The sequence below is a fragment of the Cariama cristata genome, unplaced genomic scaffold (assembly GCF_000690535.1).
Source record: "Cariama cristata isolate BGI_N322 unplaced genomic scaffold, ASM69053v1 scaffold4467, whole genome shotgun sequence".
Taxonomy (NCBI): Eukaryota; Metazoa; Chordata; class Aves; order Cariamiformes; family Cariamidae; genus Cariama; species Cariama cristata.
Window position 1 is genome coordinate 34088 of NW_009624833.1, and position 13916 is coordinate 48003.

At 36.9% G+C, this 13916-nt stretch overlaps 1 protein-coding gene across 1 annotated transcript in view; it reads left to right on the top strand.

The window, feature by feature from the left end:
* Positions 1–13916, top strand: part of PREX2 (phosphatidylinositol-3,4,5-trisphosphate-dependent Rac exchange factor 2) — a 94933-nt gene that overhangs the window by 33150 nt on the left and 47867 nt on the right. The window contains 5 exon segments of the mRNA XM_009703322.1: positions 2610–2704; positions 4670–4752; positions 5086–5176; positions 6729–6857; positions 13316–13357. Coding sequence (XP_009701624.1) covers positions 2610–2704; positions 4670–4752; positions 5086–5176; positions 6729–6857; positions 13316–13357 — 440 coding nt within the window.

Genomic DNA, 13916 nt, shown 5'->3' on the forward strand with positions numbered 1-13916 from the left:
CCCTAACCTTTATAGGATATAACAGCCAGAGGTGTAAAGCTTTACTTTAGACTACCTGTCTTATAAAAACCAGAAATAGTTTCTGTCATTATGTTCCTCAACAACAAACCAAATATCTGCCATGGAAAGCAAGATGCCAGAGCCACCACTCTTCCTGATCTGAAGAAAAAAATACCTTTTTCTCAACATATATTCCTCACGTTCTTCTACTCTAAATATTCTGGCGTCATCTCATCTCTAGAATTCATAATGCATCACGTTTACTGTGAATGAATACAAAGAATTTTGAAAAGGTAGGAGTAATTACAGCAAGCATAGGTCTTATAATGATTATCTTCTGTTGCTTAGAGAGAATTCGTTAACTACATGATATAAAATCTAAATTAAAATTTTAGCTGCAAGTAAAATAAGGGTTCATTATTTGTTCATTATCATGGTTCATTATTATGCTCAGAAAGTAGAATCTCAGTAGGGTCATCGTTTTTCTACAGAAGCCTGTGTTGCTGAGATCTCTTTCATAAGCTAATATTTGATTACTGCAGCATGGTAGGTAGGAACTCTTTGTCAAAGTAGAAACAGAAATATATGTATAAATTTGAACAGAAATAAATGTAGAGATAATTTGTACAGATTAAGTCCATCTTGTTCTAACCATGGTGAACAAACAAGGAAAGTTCTGTTCCAGCTGAAGCGCGTTTAGGGATTTCTGCATGTCCACGATGTGTCAAACTGAGTGGCCTGCACTTGCTCCAGTTGAGAAGTTCCCCAGTGGACAGAAGATTTGTATGTGGAGAAAGGAGGTGTGACTTTGGACATAAGTGTCTCTTCATTTAAAATACTGTCTTTATTCTGATTCCAGTCATTTATAGTCCATTCTGACTGTTTAGGAATGATAAAATCTAGGGTTCCATATGCAGAATAATCCTAAAATCTATGAATTTAGAACAGCTGTTGGAGTGAGATTGGAATTTTTTATTCCTTTGCTTAAATAATTACATTAGGCAGTACTTAATCTCCAGATCCCATAATGCTGCTGTGGTTATTATTAGAACTAGTAGGCTAATTTCAGCCATTAGAATGCTCCCATTTTATGTTGTAGGGTCTCATTCTAAACCTTAGAATACAACACAATAAAAATGGAGAATAATACGGCTAGTACATCTAATGTTTCTCATTTTCCAGTGTTTTATTTTCTCATACTTTGCACAATCGAGTTTTAAATAACCTTCATCTTCCCTTTGGAGACTTTAATAAGTGAATAGAGTGAGTTAGAAAACATTTCTTAATATCCAGCCAGAAATTCTTAATTCTCCTTGGGACTGTTCACCCTCTGTTAGGAACATGTTGTTACTGATGTCTTCTCATCTACTTAATGGATATGATTGTAATTATATCCTATTGCTTCATTTAAAAGTTTTCCCCATTCACTTACCTGGTTGGCTACAGGTCCAAAATGTACACCTTAGCCAGGAATTTTAAGTCGGTATGCCAAAACTAGTAAAACTTCACTTTTGTATTTACAAAAATAAAGAAAACAAGTAGGGAGCACATGGGTACATGTGTAACTGCAGCATTATGTATATAAAATATAGATATGTATATCTTGGTGAATGGGTACACCCAATTCATAAAACTAAAACCAGATCATTATACGTAAATATCCTTTAGGTACACTTCTACATTATCTTCTATTCACTGGGGTTTTTAAGACTCCCTCTGCTGGATAATTACTTAAGCATTTCCTGCATTGAAACTAAATGGTCTTCATGTGGCTAAATAACTCTTAAGACTTGGAATTCAAATTTGTCTTCATAGGATTTTTAGTACAAAAGGCTATGTTTTACTCTGCTTATACTGCAGAAGTAGGTATATTCTCCATCTATTTTCTGTGCAGAGCAATTTATTTTTGAGAGCAAAAAGCAAGAAAAGAAATACGCGTTTTAATCCCCGAATCTCCTTACTAGACCGATGTGGGTGACGTTTTGTACGCGTAGAAGTTTGACTGAAGTCACAGATGTAAATGTCTATACATCGGTAACAAAATGAACAACTGGAAGAGATGGGATCATAAACTATGTTGTCGCTGTCGGGGAAGGGAAAAATAGTTTGGAATTTGAGTTTTGGTGCTACTCAAATGGATCAAATCTCTTCTAAACCCATTATGGACTCTACTTTGTAAGTCATAAACCAGAGTATTTCATCATTTGTATTAGCTGTGGACCAGGAGTACAGAATTTAAATGTGGAGTTACTAAAACATTTGAGGCCAGTGTCAAAAACTGTCACTCATGTAAGAAAAGTTGGTTGTTTTGCATTGAAAGTGTATATTATCATTCTGCAAGTACTTGTTCACATGCAAGGTGAAGGGAGAGAATCGAATCATCTATTTTGGGGAATCTGGTCCTCTGAGTCCTACCAGGATTGCAAAATTAAATGATAACCTAAGTATAGGGATCTTTATTGCTGATAAAGAATTGTACAGACCATCTCATCATTAGATTTAAAAGGGGAAAAGGAAAATAATTTCCGTAACTTTGATACAGAGCCTGTGTTAAAGGACATGACTTTATTTGGGTTTTTGTTTTGTTTGTTTGTTTTTTTTTTTTCAAGTGATTGCAACAGCAATAGGAACTCCATTGCCTCATTCACCAGCATTTGTAGCAGTCAGTGCAGTTCCTATTTTCACAGCGATGAAATGGATTCAGGTATGTTTAGAAAAGTCAGCTCTGAATCTGTCATCTGTTCCTTTTATTCAGTTTTATTCTTTTCATTTGCTTGGTAGATGTTTTGTTCTTGTTTCAAAAATTACATCCTCCTAGGTAATAGAAGTGTATCATTTTGCTTCTGCCTAGCTAGTGCTACACTGAAGAGTCCTTCTGTGAAAGAGCCAACGCTCCAGCATCTCTATGAATAGACTGAACTAGTTATAGCTCTTAAAGTCACTGCTTTTAACCACTTTCATGCCTTGACCTTGACAGTATGTTATGTTGCATAGGGTAAGGAGCATTTTAGGTGAGCGTGGAATGCTCTCCCGGCCTGTGTCAGCACTTGGACGGCAGGATATGGCTGTGTATGTTTGTAGGAAGGAATGTGAGACCACATAGAAGCACATTCTTGTTTATGCCATGACAAATTGAATTTAAATAAATGCAGCTGCTAATAGGAATGAGATGGGATTTAACTGCATGGAGTACAAGGTCATGTACTCAGGGACTAATAATAAAAAATATTTGCTCTAAGCTGGGAGTTTATCATTTGGGAATGATTTAGGAAAAGAAAGAACGGGGCATGTTAGTTGAATATGAGCCACCAGTGAGACTTGGCCATAGAGAAGGCAAATTTTATTGTGAGCTGTACGAGGAGAGGTATTTTCAGTTGGGACAGGAAAGTATTAATGATATTATGTGAGATATCTGAGATGCCTTGGCAATAGTGCAATTCTAGGCAGCTACTTCCCAGAAATGACACATGCTTGCAAAGCTGAGCAGATACAGAGGGAAGGATGAAGGACATAAAGAACTCTTAATAAAAGAGCAGCCCCAGGGTCTGTATCTTCAACTTAAGATATAAAGGAGCTGATACACACTTGTGCAGCATCAAGCTGAAGTACCGAGGTGCCTAGAAGAATATGTCTGTGCTAGCCAAGCACAGATAGTGTTCGAGTTGATAAATACTGCTGCTCAGTGAAACTCCCACTCTCCTGATGACTTAATTTTCTCCTCATTCCAAGGCTAACCTGGTTAAATCCAGATCAGAGCTCTTTGGCACCGTGCTTCGTCTGTTGCAATTAAAATCCTGTGAAGGGTTATAACTACTGGCTGTAAGGACATCTAAAGGAGCTAAAAAAAAATCAAGGAGAGAAAAGTGCTATTTATGTGTTTCACTGACATAAGAAAAATGAGCCTAGATTGACCATGAATAAATTTGGATTATAAATTATCAAGTGGCTACTTCTTATCTGTCACTGCAACAGCAAGGAGGAAAACTGGTTTTCAGCTCAATTTTTCACAGCTTTTGAAAGAGTTCAGGTTGCATCACTCGTTGTCTGAGAGAGAGGGTGACTGAGGGCAGTGACCTAGGAGAGTCCTTCTCCTTTGTTCTCTCTTACGAAATGATGTGTTATGTACTACAAAAAGCTTCATACAGGATTCGGATGCTATATTTTTGTTGAATTTCTAAAATCTCAGAACCATTTAATTAGTAAGAACGTTAAGATTGTGAATTGTTGGAGAAGTCCCTATAAAAATTTTATGGTGAATGCATTTCAGTGACTTTGTGGTTTGCTATATTAAATTCACACTACTTAGCCATTTAGTCTGGTGTTTAGGATGTTCTCCAGCATAGAAGAATCGTGTGTTCTGGTCACAGAGTGGTTGAAGTGTGAAGGGGCCTCTTGAGATGATCCAGTCCAATCCCTGGCTCAAGTAGGGTGATCTAGAGCAGGTTGTCCAGGACCACATCCGGTTGGGTTTTGAATATGGTCTGTTCTCCAAGAGCTATTTCTGTGTTACCGAGTGACTACTAAATGCAAAATATGGAGGGAGAACAGTTACTATAATCCTGAGAGCCTAAGCATCAGTCTACGTGCAAAGCACATTATCTAAGCTGCAAAGATTTTGGAAAATATGCTGAGACTTCTAAACAATTTTTCATTTAAAAATATTTTTCAGGCGATGAGCTTCCCATAAGTGTTCGAATCTCCCATGATAAGCAGGACAAGCTCCATAGCTGTTTGGAGCATCTTTTTGGTCAAGTATGAGATTATTTTTCTTGGCTTTGATACTAATGTCCATGTTTGAGCTAAGATGTCTTTAGCAAATACTTCTTTTTCTTTTTACTTTTGCTTTCCACTGTTTACTGGGATGGTATGTATTTACTCATTCTCCTTCAGTTTTCTGTAAATAGTTCAAAACTGTGAATTAAACAGGTCCTTAGATTTAGTCTAACATTCCCTAGCTTGTTACTTTAACTAGAGCCATTAAGTAAGAAAGAATCCAAAGTTACTTTTCTGTAGCGCGTATTTCTTAAAGAAAGAATTTCTGATTGTTGCTGTAAAAAATGTCTTTCTCAACCTTGATCCAAACAGGTTGATTCAATCGTCAATCTTCTGAAAGGACCAGCTGTGATGAGGGCCTTTGAGCAGACAAAATATTTTACACCAGGTCGAGGCCTCCAAGGTAATGTTTAATTCTATCTGTGAGAATCAAAAGGCAGCTTGAAGGGTACATGGATAGGGCTATCTACTCCTTGAGCTGGGTGTTAAAAGAACTAATTTTGCTTAATCTTGGCATATTCTGCAAGAACTGATTTTTGAAATTCTTGTTAAGTAGATCTTAGTCTTCGTTGAAAACTGATTTTTTTTACACTTTTATTGCACAACGTATGAAAGAATTTCAGGTTTATTGGAAAGTCAGCTTTAAATTGTAGACTCGGAACTGACTGTAGAATTACCGACATTTTTGAAGCAAGAAACAGGTTTTGTATCGTGCAGGTGTTCTTATTACATTTTTGTCTCAACTACTGAGGCCATTTCTGATCTGTTTTGTTACTAATGCCAGATTTTTACTATTTTTTGTAGATGTATTATTTGTGAGTTTGATTTATAAATAATTTGCAAATGTAAATTTATAGTCACAGTAATACTTATGCCAAATATATGCTTATATACAAGTATTATTGATTGTTTTAAAAAACTAATTCCTGTATGTGATTTCGGATACTCTGCTAACACTTCCGTAGTTACTTAAGTCTAAGTGTATAAATAGGTATCTGGTGGTAGCCATAAGATTGTGGTGAAAAATGTGAAGGACTTCTTTTTGTGAACTGAGTTTGGTTATTTTTAAAAAAAACCAAAAACAATAAAATGAAACAAAACCAAAAAGCTCAATGGAAGACTGAATGTTGTATCGATATGTATAATAGGTTTGATTATGATTTTATTGATCCTGTATATGTCTTTTGGCAAAGAAAACTTATTTTATATGGCCAGAGGGTGGATCTTTGGCTTTTATAAATCATCAAAATCCCACTGAAGTCAACAGAGTGTAATTACTGTATCCCGATTACCTGGTTTTACAAAGCCTGAAGTACTTCCTCCTCACTGAATTTGCATGGAAGACTGCATAACCTCCTCTTTTTCTTTTTTGTTTTGTGTTCTTTTCTTATTTTGGGACCAAGATAATGGAGATGAACCTAAGGCATTTCTGCTCTCTTGTGTTTCTCAGTGTTTCAGATTGAGTGCCTGGCAGGGTCACACAACAAAATGTTATCCTTTCAGTGGTATAATAAATGTTCAGTGAGACAGAAGATAAGTACATGTCAGATATTTTATTGTTGATCTGCACCGTTGTCATGAACCATACAAGAAGCACTTCAGTGATTTGAGAGATCAACTAGGTTAAGCAATAAGGAATTTTGTTTGAAGTTTAATTTTCTGATTGAATTAATTTTGCCTCTAAAAGTTCCAGGGCCCCACTTACTCTATGGAGACAGGCACCTTCTAACTCATGTACCTGATTCGGAAAGAATCATGTTTGGGAATGCTGCTTACTCTCTCCTTTGACTAAGTAAGGAGCTTAGATGACTGTTAGACCTCTCACCCTAGCTTTAACTGGAGTTAAATAAGTTTACAACTCCTTGAGCTGTGAAAACATTTAGAAAGAAATAATATCTTACTGTGGCTTCCTCAGGAGGTTGAAGCAGAAGAATACTATTTTTGTCCTTGCTTAGAGTTTCAGCAGTAAATGGAACCGAAGCTTAACTGTCCAAAGAGGCTACGACTCCACATCAAGCAAGACCCTTGGAACCTCCCCAGCAGCGTCCGGAGTCTTGCCCAGAATATCAGAAAATTTGTTGAAGGTTAGTAAGAGCAACATGATTATAAATAAACACTTAATTAATGATAGCTTGGGGAAGGGAAGGGGAAAGATACAACTGCTTTATGTTGGCGCTAGGCAAGGTTTGCTGCACACAGTGTAGTCTATGGGAAATGCCTGAACTTCAGGACTTTATCCTTGTTACTAAGAACACAAAAGTGGGGTATATCTCAGCTGTCTCGTGCTCACTCTATTGGTTTCAGATACTGAAGAGAAAATCGTCTCTTCTACAAGTGAAAACAAATGAACCGTATGTTGCATGTGCTATGTTGTTTGAGTTGCTGCAGGGCTTGCCTGATTTGTCACAGAACTTCATGGGACTGATACACTAGAGTGGGGCTTTCCTTTAATTTAAAGTCCTTTTTTTCTACCGTCTTAAATGGAAAGATGAAGATCTGCAGAACAACTTTTGTCCTATATCTTGCTCTTATCTGTCGTTGATCTTGAATCATTACTTTCTAAAATCATGCTCCCTCTTCTGCCATGAAGCCAAACCTCTTCCATTGGTTTTCTCTTAGTCACTCCGTCACAACTGATCCTATCACTCCTCCTCCACCTCCCTCCCACCACTGTCTAAAGGTTACCTGATACTCTGCTCTTCTTCACCACCAAGTGCCAATGGGAGCTGGGGTCTTCTGCTCTCTCACCTGGCTTCATAAGGTGGTAACTGGTATTTCCTCTCCACAAAATCTTGCCTGTAACTTCTGCTTTATTTCCTGTGCTGTTTGATAGAGAAACAGAAATAAGGCACAAAATGTTTTTTTATAAAACTACTTAGACTAATAGTTTATGTGGGAACAAAAACTTATGTCAGATCTAGCTTTAAGTGATTTGTGTATGTGTTTAGCTGCTTTTGTTTTGTTGGCTAATTTCCATGGTGTCCCATAGAGAAAGTGCTAAATTTCAGATCACTGGAAAAGAACTTTGTGATAAGTTTTGTTAAGATAAACCTCCAAAAACCAACTGGCCAAAACAAACAAACTCCTCCTACTCTGACTTTTGGTATTTCTCATTTCAGATGCAATCAGATTTTCAGACCCTGGGTTAGAAAATTATAAAAACAACCACAAAAATATCTCCTAATTTTGGAGTCAATCACAGTGGGTTGACTCTCCAATACTAAGAATACTTCTTTTAGTTCAATGGTTACTGTCACTGTGTGAAAAAATGAATAAATATTTTTGGATCCTTTTTTCTACAGGTCTATCTTCAGTCTAGACTAAATTACATTCAAATATTAATCATGGTTTCTTTCACAGTTCAAGAGGAATGGAAATGTGCCTTTAACAGTCCGTCATTGCCCCTCTCCTGAAACCAAGCCTAACAGACCATTTTCACATAACTTGTTTGCCCATAAATAGAATTAATAGACTTAACCCATTTCAACGTTGGTTATATACCCTCAATATTGAGCTGAAGTTATTCAGATAAATTTGGCTTTAAATCTACCACAAAATTTTGTGGGAGAGTTCAGCAAGGTCCAAATAACTTGCTGCCTCTCTATAGTACATAACTTCTCTTTTTACAATGATACTATAATGTAATAGTGATATTTATCAGAAGGAATCTTGATGTTTACAGAACAGTAAAACTGTTGGCATTTTCTAATATTTTAGAAATTAGGATTTAAAAGGTTTTCTCCATTAATAAATTATAGTAACTAACTTTATTGCAGCTGTCATGCTTGTGAATGGTATGTGGTTCAGAGCGCTAAATAGTAAAAGGCATTATTCTTGTGCTGTTCAAGGAGAGCACACACTCTGCCTTACCTTCTCTCATCACTATGTGTCAGAAGTTATCTGCAATTTTAAATATTCTTGGCTCTCCATTTCCATCCACGGCATCTGAGCTTTTGTCAGAGATTTCCAACAACTGGTTTCTGTGCCATCATCTTAACCAAATACGTGAGTTTACATGTAAAATTATTGTCTTAGGTTGTTTATTCACCATCAGTCTTTACATCTTTCTATTTTTCTTTCATTCCTATTCCGCCACCACCATGCCTCAAACTGGTATCACTAATACTTGTTCCTGAGAAGTACTTTGGAGAATCATGATCCGCATCTTTGTCATAATTTGGATTTCCCTGTGGGACCAAGGGTTGGTGTGATGTAATGAATACCTGAAAGCCTAGGTTCTTGTGGCTTCCCTGACACAAATAGCATGAAGGAGAAATAGGAGAATGGAGAGAAAGCTAGGGAGGGACTTTTTGCAAGGGTACGTAGTGATAGGACAAGGGGCGATGGCTTTAAACTGGAAGAGGGAAGATTTAGATTAGATATGAGGAAGAAATTCTTCACTGTGAGTGTGGTGAGGCCCTGGCACAGGTTGCCCAGAGAAGCTGTGGCTGCCCCATCCCTGGAAGTGTTGAAGGCCAGGCTGGATGGGGCTTTGAGCAACCTGGTGTGGTGGGAGGTGTCTGTGCCCATGGCAGGGGGGTTGGAACTAGATGATCTTTAATGTCCCTTCCCACCAAACCATTCTGTGATTCTATGAATTGCTTCTCAGTTTCCAAGGTATGTCTGGATAGGTATATGTAACTCAGTGTTGAAAAGATTCAGGGCAGAAATGTGTCCCTCAGGCAATTTTGGGAGACTGCTGTGATTTAGACAGGCTTAGGCCTATATAAATTAAACTTGAGACCCAACTAGCAGCTGGATCTAACTGGAATCAGATGAGCATGAAGAAGGGTTAAAAATGCTTTAGCAGCTAAATTTTCCCTTCATACCTTCATTTCTTGTTTTCTCGTTTCCAATTTTGCCATTATACATTGTGTTCACAGATGGTCAGGATGCCTAGAAGAACCACTAGTACTGCCCTGAGCTATTTCTGGCTGAAAACCTAACACGTGGTACAGAGATTTACCTCCCCGTTTTCCCTCTTATATGCCTGATTCAGAAAAAACGAAAGGTGTCCCCTAATTTGACTGCTTAGTTGGGCTTATGAGAACAAGTTGAACAGTTTTGAGATTTTAGAAGAATCTTCATGTTTGTTTATTAGTAAAAGGCAGTGTTTTAATAGTTGAGGAGAGCAGATATATTTGTCTCCTCCAGCAGTTTCTAGAGGAAGTAGTCAAAGGAGACCACAGGTACAACTTTGTTCACTATGGGGAAAAAAATTGTTGTAATTAAAACCTCCAGTTGTTATAAACATACTTAACCATGACTGATGAATGCTTTCAGTAAATGCTTCTCCTTACTGAAAACTGACTAATTTTTATTTTTATAAAAATGTCACAGGATACTGTGATTTTATTTTTTTTTTTTAACTTATTGTTCTGTTGCATTGTAGAATGTGTTGTATTAGATGAGACTGATTAGTGTTTTAAAGCGGGAGGAGACATGGGAGCCCCACAAAAATGGGACATTTTAAGTCCTAGATCTTAGGATTCTTTTTATTTACTGTGTTGAATAAATATGAAGACGTGGGAAGACTCAGAATGCCTTGAGGATGATCGTTCTGGTCTGTCAGTTTTCTTTTTATTAGTATTGGAATTGGGAGAACAATTTTTTAAAAAAATTATGAAGGTTTGCACAGATTTAAAAAGAAAAAACCAAGCAAACCTTCCTTGACAGTAAATTTAAAACATGTGTGGAGATTGCTTTGTCTCATTTCATTTGTCCTACCATATCATTAGAAAAATAAAAGTTTTCTATGGTTGCAGTAAAAGGCAGCCCTAGAAGGCTAATCAAGTTGATAGAATTGAAGAGTTCTCTGAAATAGTGTATGGATTCTAGGAGGATTATTCTGGAGCTAAGTAACTAAAGAAAAGATGAAAGTTATTTCTTGGAGTGACTGGGCCTACTAAATTGTTAAACCGATAAAAATAAAGTTGTTAGCACAGGCAGATCTTTGAAAATGGAGTGCTTAATTTTGATGTAGGAGAGAGCAGTAGTCAGGGCAGGAATTTACCCGTCATTGAATAGAGAAAGAATGATGTAGGTACAGGATTCTGGCTGTATGTGTGATGTATCACATGACAATCGGAAAGCACGAGAAGAAAAGCTGAGGAATGACTTGAGTAGGAACCAGGAAAATCAATAAGGTGGATGGAAAGAAAGGGACCCTTCAGAAGGAAAGTAAAACCAAAACGGGCCAGCATAACAACAGAAAGGTGTAAAGAGAGCAAAGAGGAAGAGAAATTTCTGTAGTTGTTTTTTCCTAAAGAAAAAAAAGGTAAGATTTTTGATGAAAAGAAAAGGTGTTTTAGAGCAAGTCAGATTTCTAGTCAGCTGGTCACATAACTGCATGAGGAGGTGCAGGTGTTTTGCTAGCACAATAATTTTAAGTTTAAACAGGAAATACTATGCAATTGAGAAAGTTCACATCTATTTTGAATTAAGAGTGAGGAGTAAAGGAGTCTTTCAGTCATTAGAGGTATAAACAATGTATATCAACTTCAATCATAAAACATGCAGTGCACATCTCAGTCTTACTTCAAAACTGTTCTCAGATGTGAAACAAAATAAAACTAAAATCTAGTCTTTACTGGCAAAGACCAAAATAGCAGAATAGCATGATTAAAAACCCCAAAAGTACAAAAGAATGTTTAAGAATAAAAGAAGTTGAAGGCATCTTGCATTACAAATCATAGAATCTAAAGAGAAATTGCTAGGGAGTTACTCTTTTCCATATGCCATGTAGCGAGAAGGGCTGAAAACTTCCATAGCATTTGGAATTTGTTGAAGAGCAAATGGTTGACATCCAAGGTTCACTTCTAACCCCGAGTAAGTCTCTACTTACACAAATAACCTAAAAATACTCTCTTGCCTGTGGGTATATTTTGAAACGGAGAAGACTTACAGCAATGATAAAGGAGAGTTGCAGTGTCCTGTAATTTTCCCATAAGCAGGAAATCATTATTTATAGATACCTCAAGTGCTTTTGAATTCAGAGATCCAGCAAATCTCATATAAAACAAGCTTCAAGTAGTAGCCTCAGTGTATCTAAATTCTTCAGATAAAAGCTGTGTTTCCCTGTAATGTATTTTCAGTTACTAAGCTATATTCAGACTCCAAGATGCCAAGTCAGTAATCTCTAAGTTTTTTTTCAAAAGACAGAAGCTAAGGCGAAGACCTATCACTACTCAATTTTCAAGAATAACCAGTAATTTTGAGTGTTTTGATGCTTGTATTTGAAATATCATGGGCATGAATTTCAGAAGGATAGGCACTGCTAGTTCTTTTCGCCGTGTGTGTACAGCATGGATGAAGATCAGGCTTGAAAGGTTTTCTTCTTTTTTAAGAAGTTTTTTTAGAAGTTTTTTAAATTACCTTTGGGGAAGATTCTGGCTTTTTGTAGATATGTTCAAGTACACGCAGAATTCAGACTGTGCTGTTGATACAGTCAACTCCAATGTCAGTTCCGTCATCTGTGTGGCATTCAAATTTCAAATTATTCAAGTTTCAAACCTATTAGGTTAGTTTTAGTAGGAGACAACATATTCCCAAATTGTCCTATTGTCCATGTACTCCGTAGCAGCTCTGCTGACCGACTGAATGGGGCTTGGAATAGGACTGTGCAGAAATATGAGTGCATGAAAGTTTGGAAAAATGCGAAAGCATGTGATCTACAGGCAGTTGCTGTAGGACATTTGATGTGCTGGGAGTTTGACACTCTCTAAGGTTATGGCAGCTTTTTAATCTGCTTTTTCCTTGCAGTGGTGGTTAACACACGTACGTTTGTGCTCTGTTACGTGTTAGAGGGGAAGGATCGCTTCCTTCAGCCTGCAAACCACTCCCCCTCAAAAAAAAAAAAAAAAGGGAGGGGAAAAAAAAAACACCCCCACCACAACAAACAACAAAACAAAACAAACAAAAACCAAAAAAACCCACAAACCACATCAGTGTAAAGAGATATAAACCCAAATTTTTGTCAGTGTAAATTAAGACTTTTTTTTAATCTGTACTTTTTTACTTCATAGATTGTTAAGTGAAAAGAAATGTTTGAAGCAAAATAAAATCCTGCAGGCTGAGAATAAAGTGAAGATGCTGTTGTATTTTTCCTGGTTGCTTTGGTATACGTTAAAATGAGGGTAATTTGAGATTTTTCAGTATGGAATGAGAGAGGGAAAAGAAAAAAGAAAGAATTGGGGTAGTGTGGCAATCGGTGAAAATTGGTCTTGTTTTTGGAAGTTTTAAGACTGGAATTCTTCATATGTGGACGTGCACTGGCCAGCTGGTACACGTGTGCTCTGAGATGGCAGCTACCACTTCATGTGTCCTTCTTGGTGTTGGTGCTTTTGATTATTATTGATTTTATCAAGTCATATGTGAAATTACCTGAAGTTGAGACTCATTACTGTTCTGTAGGTATAAATGAGGATTGCCTACACAAGAAATAGGAGTTAAGCTGGTATAAAATGAGAAACTGCAAATGCATTATTGTATTGGTGAAAAGACTTTTAACCATGCCCTCAATATATTTTCTTTTTTCTTTAAGAGGTGAAGGCACGAATACTCTTGGCACTTCTTGAGTATACAGGTAATTTTGCTTGTTTGGGGAGTGGGGAAGTGAACATAGATGGTTGAGTGTTGTGGTTTTTTTTGTTGTTGTTGGTTTGGGTTTTTTTTTTTGCTTTTGGACAGAGTACTGTGTTTAGGGAAAGGGGAAAAACCTCAGATATGATAATCTGAAGGTCAGCAACTTTATCCCTGTGTTTACAGTGAGGATTCCTGAAGAACACAATGATTCCAAGGGCATTTCTAACAAACATTGCACTTTTTTTTTTTTTGATGCAAAATACCTTCTTTGGTCATTTACTTTGGATCTTGGCAGATGAAGTAACTACTAAATCACTGAATTTGTGCACAGTACTTCTGCTGTCTTTCTTCTTTGGGGCTTTTTCCTATTTACTGTCTTTTTTCTTTTCTCTTCCTTCCCATCTATTTCCAGACTTACCTTACTATTCTAACACATACTTTTCCTTTTATCTTTTTTTAGAGAATATCTTTTTCTAAGTCCCTCCTTTTTGGAAGGGGTCTGATTATTCTTTGTATTATTCTGCCATTACCCCACACAGCTTCAAATACACAAAATAGGC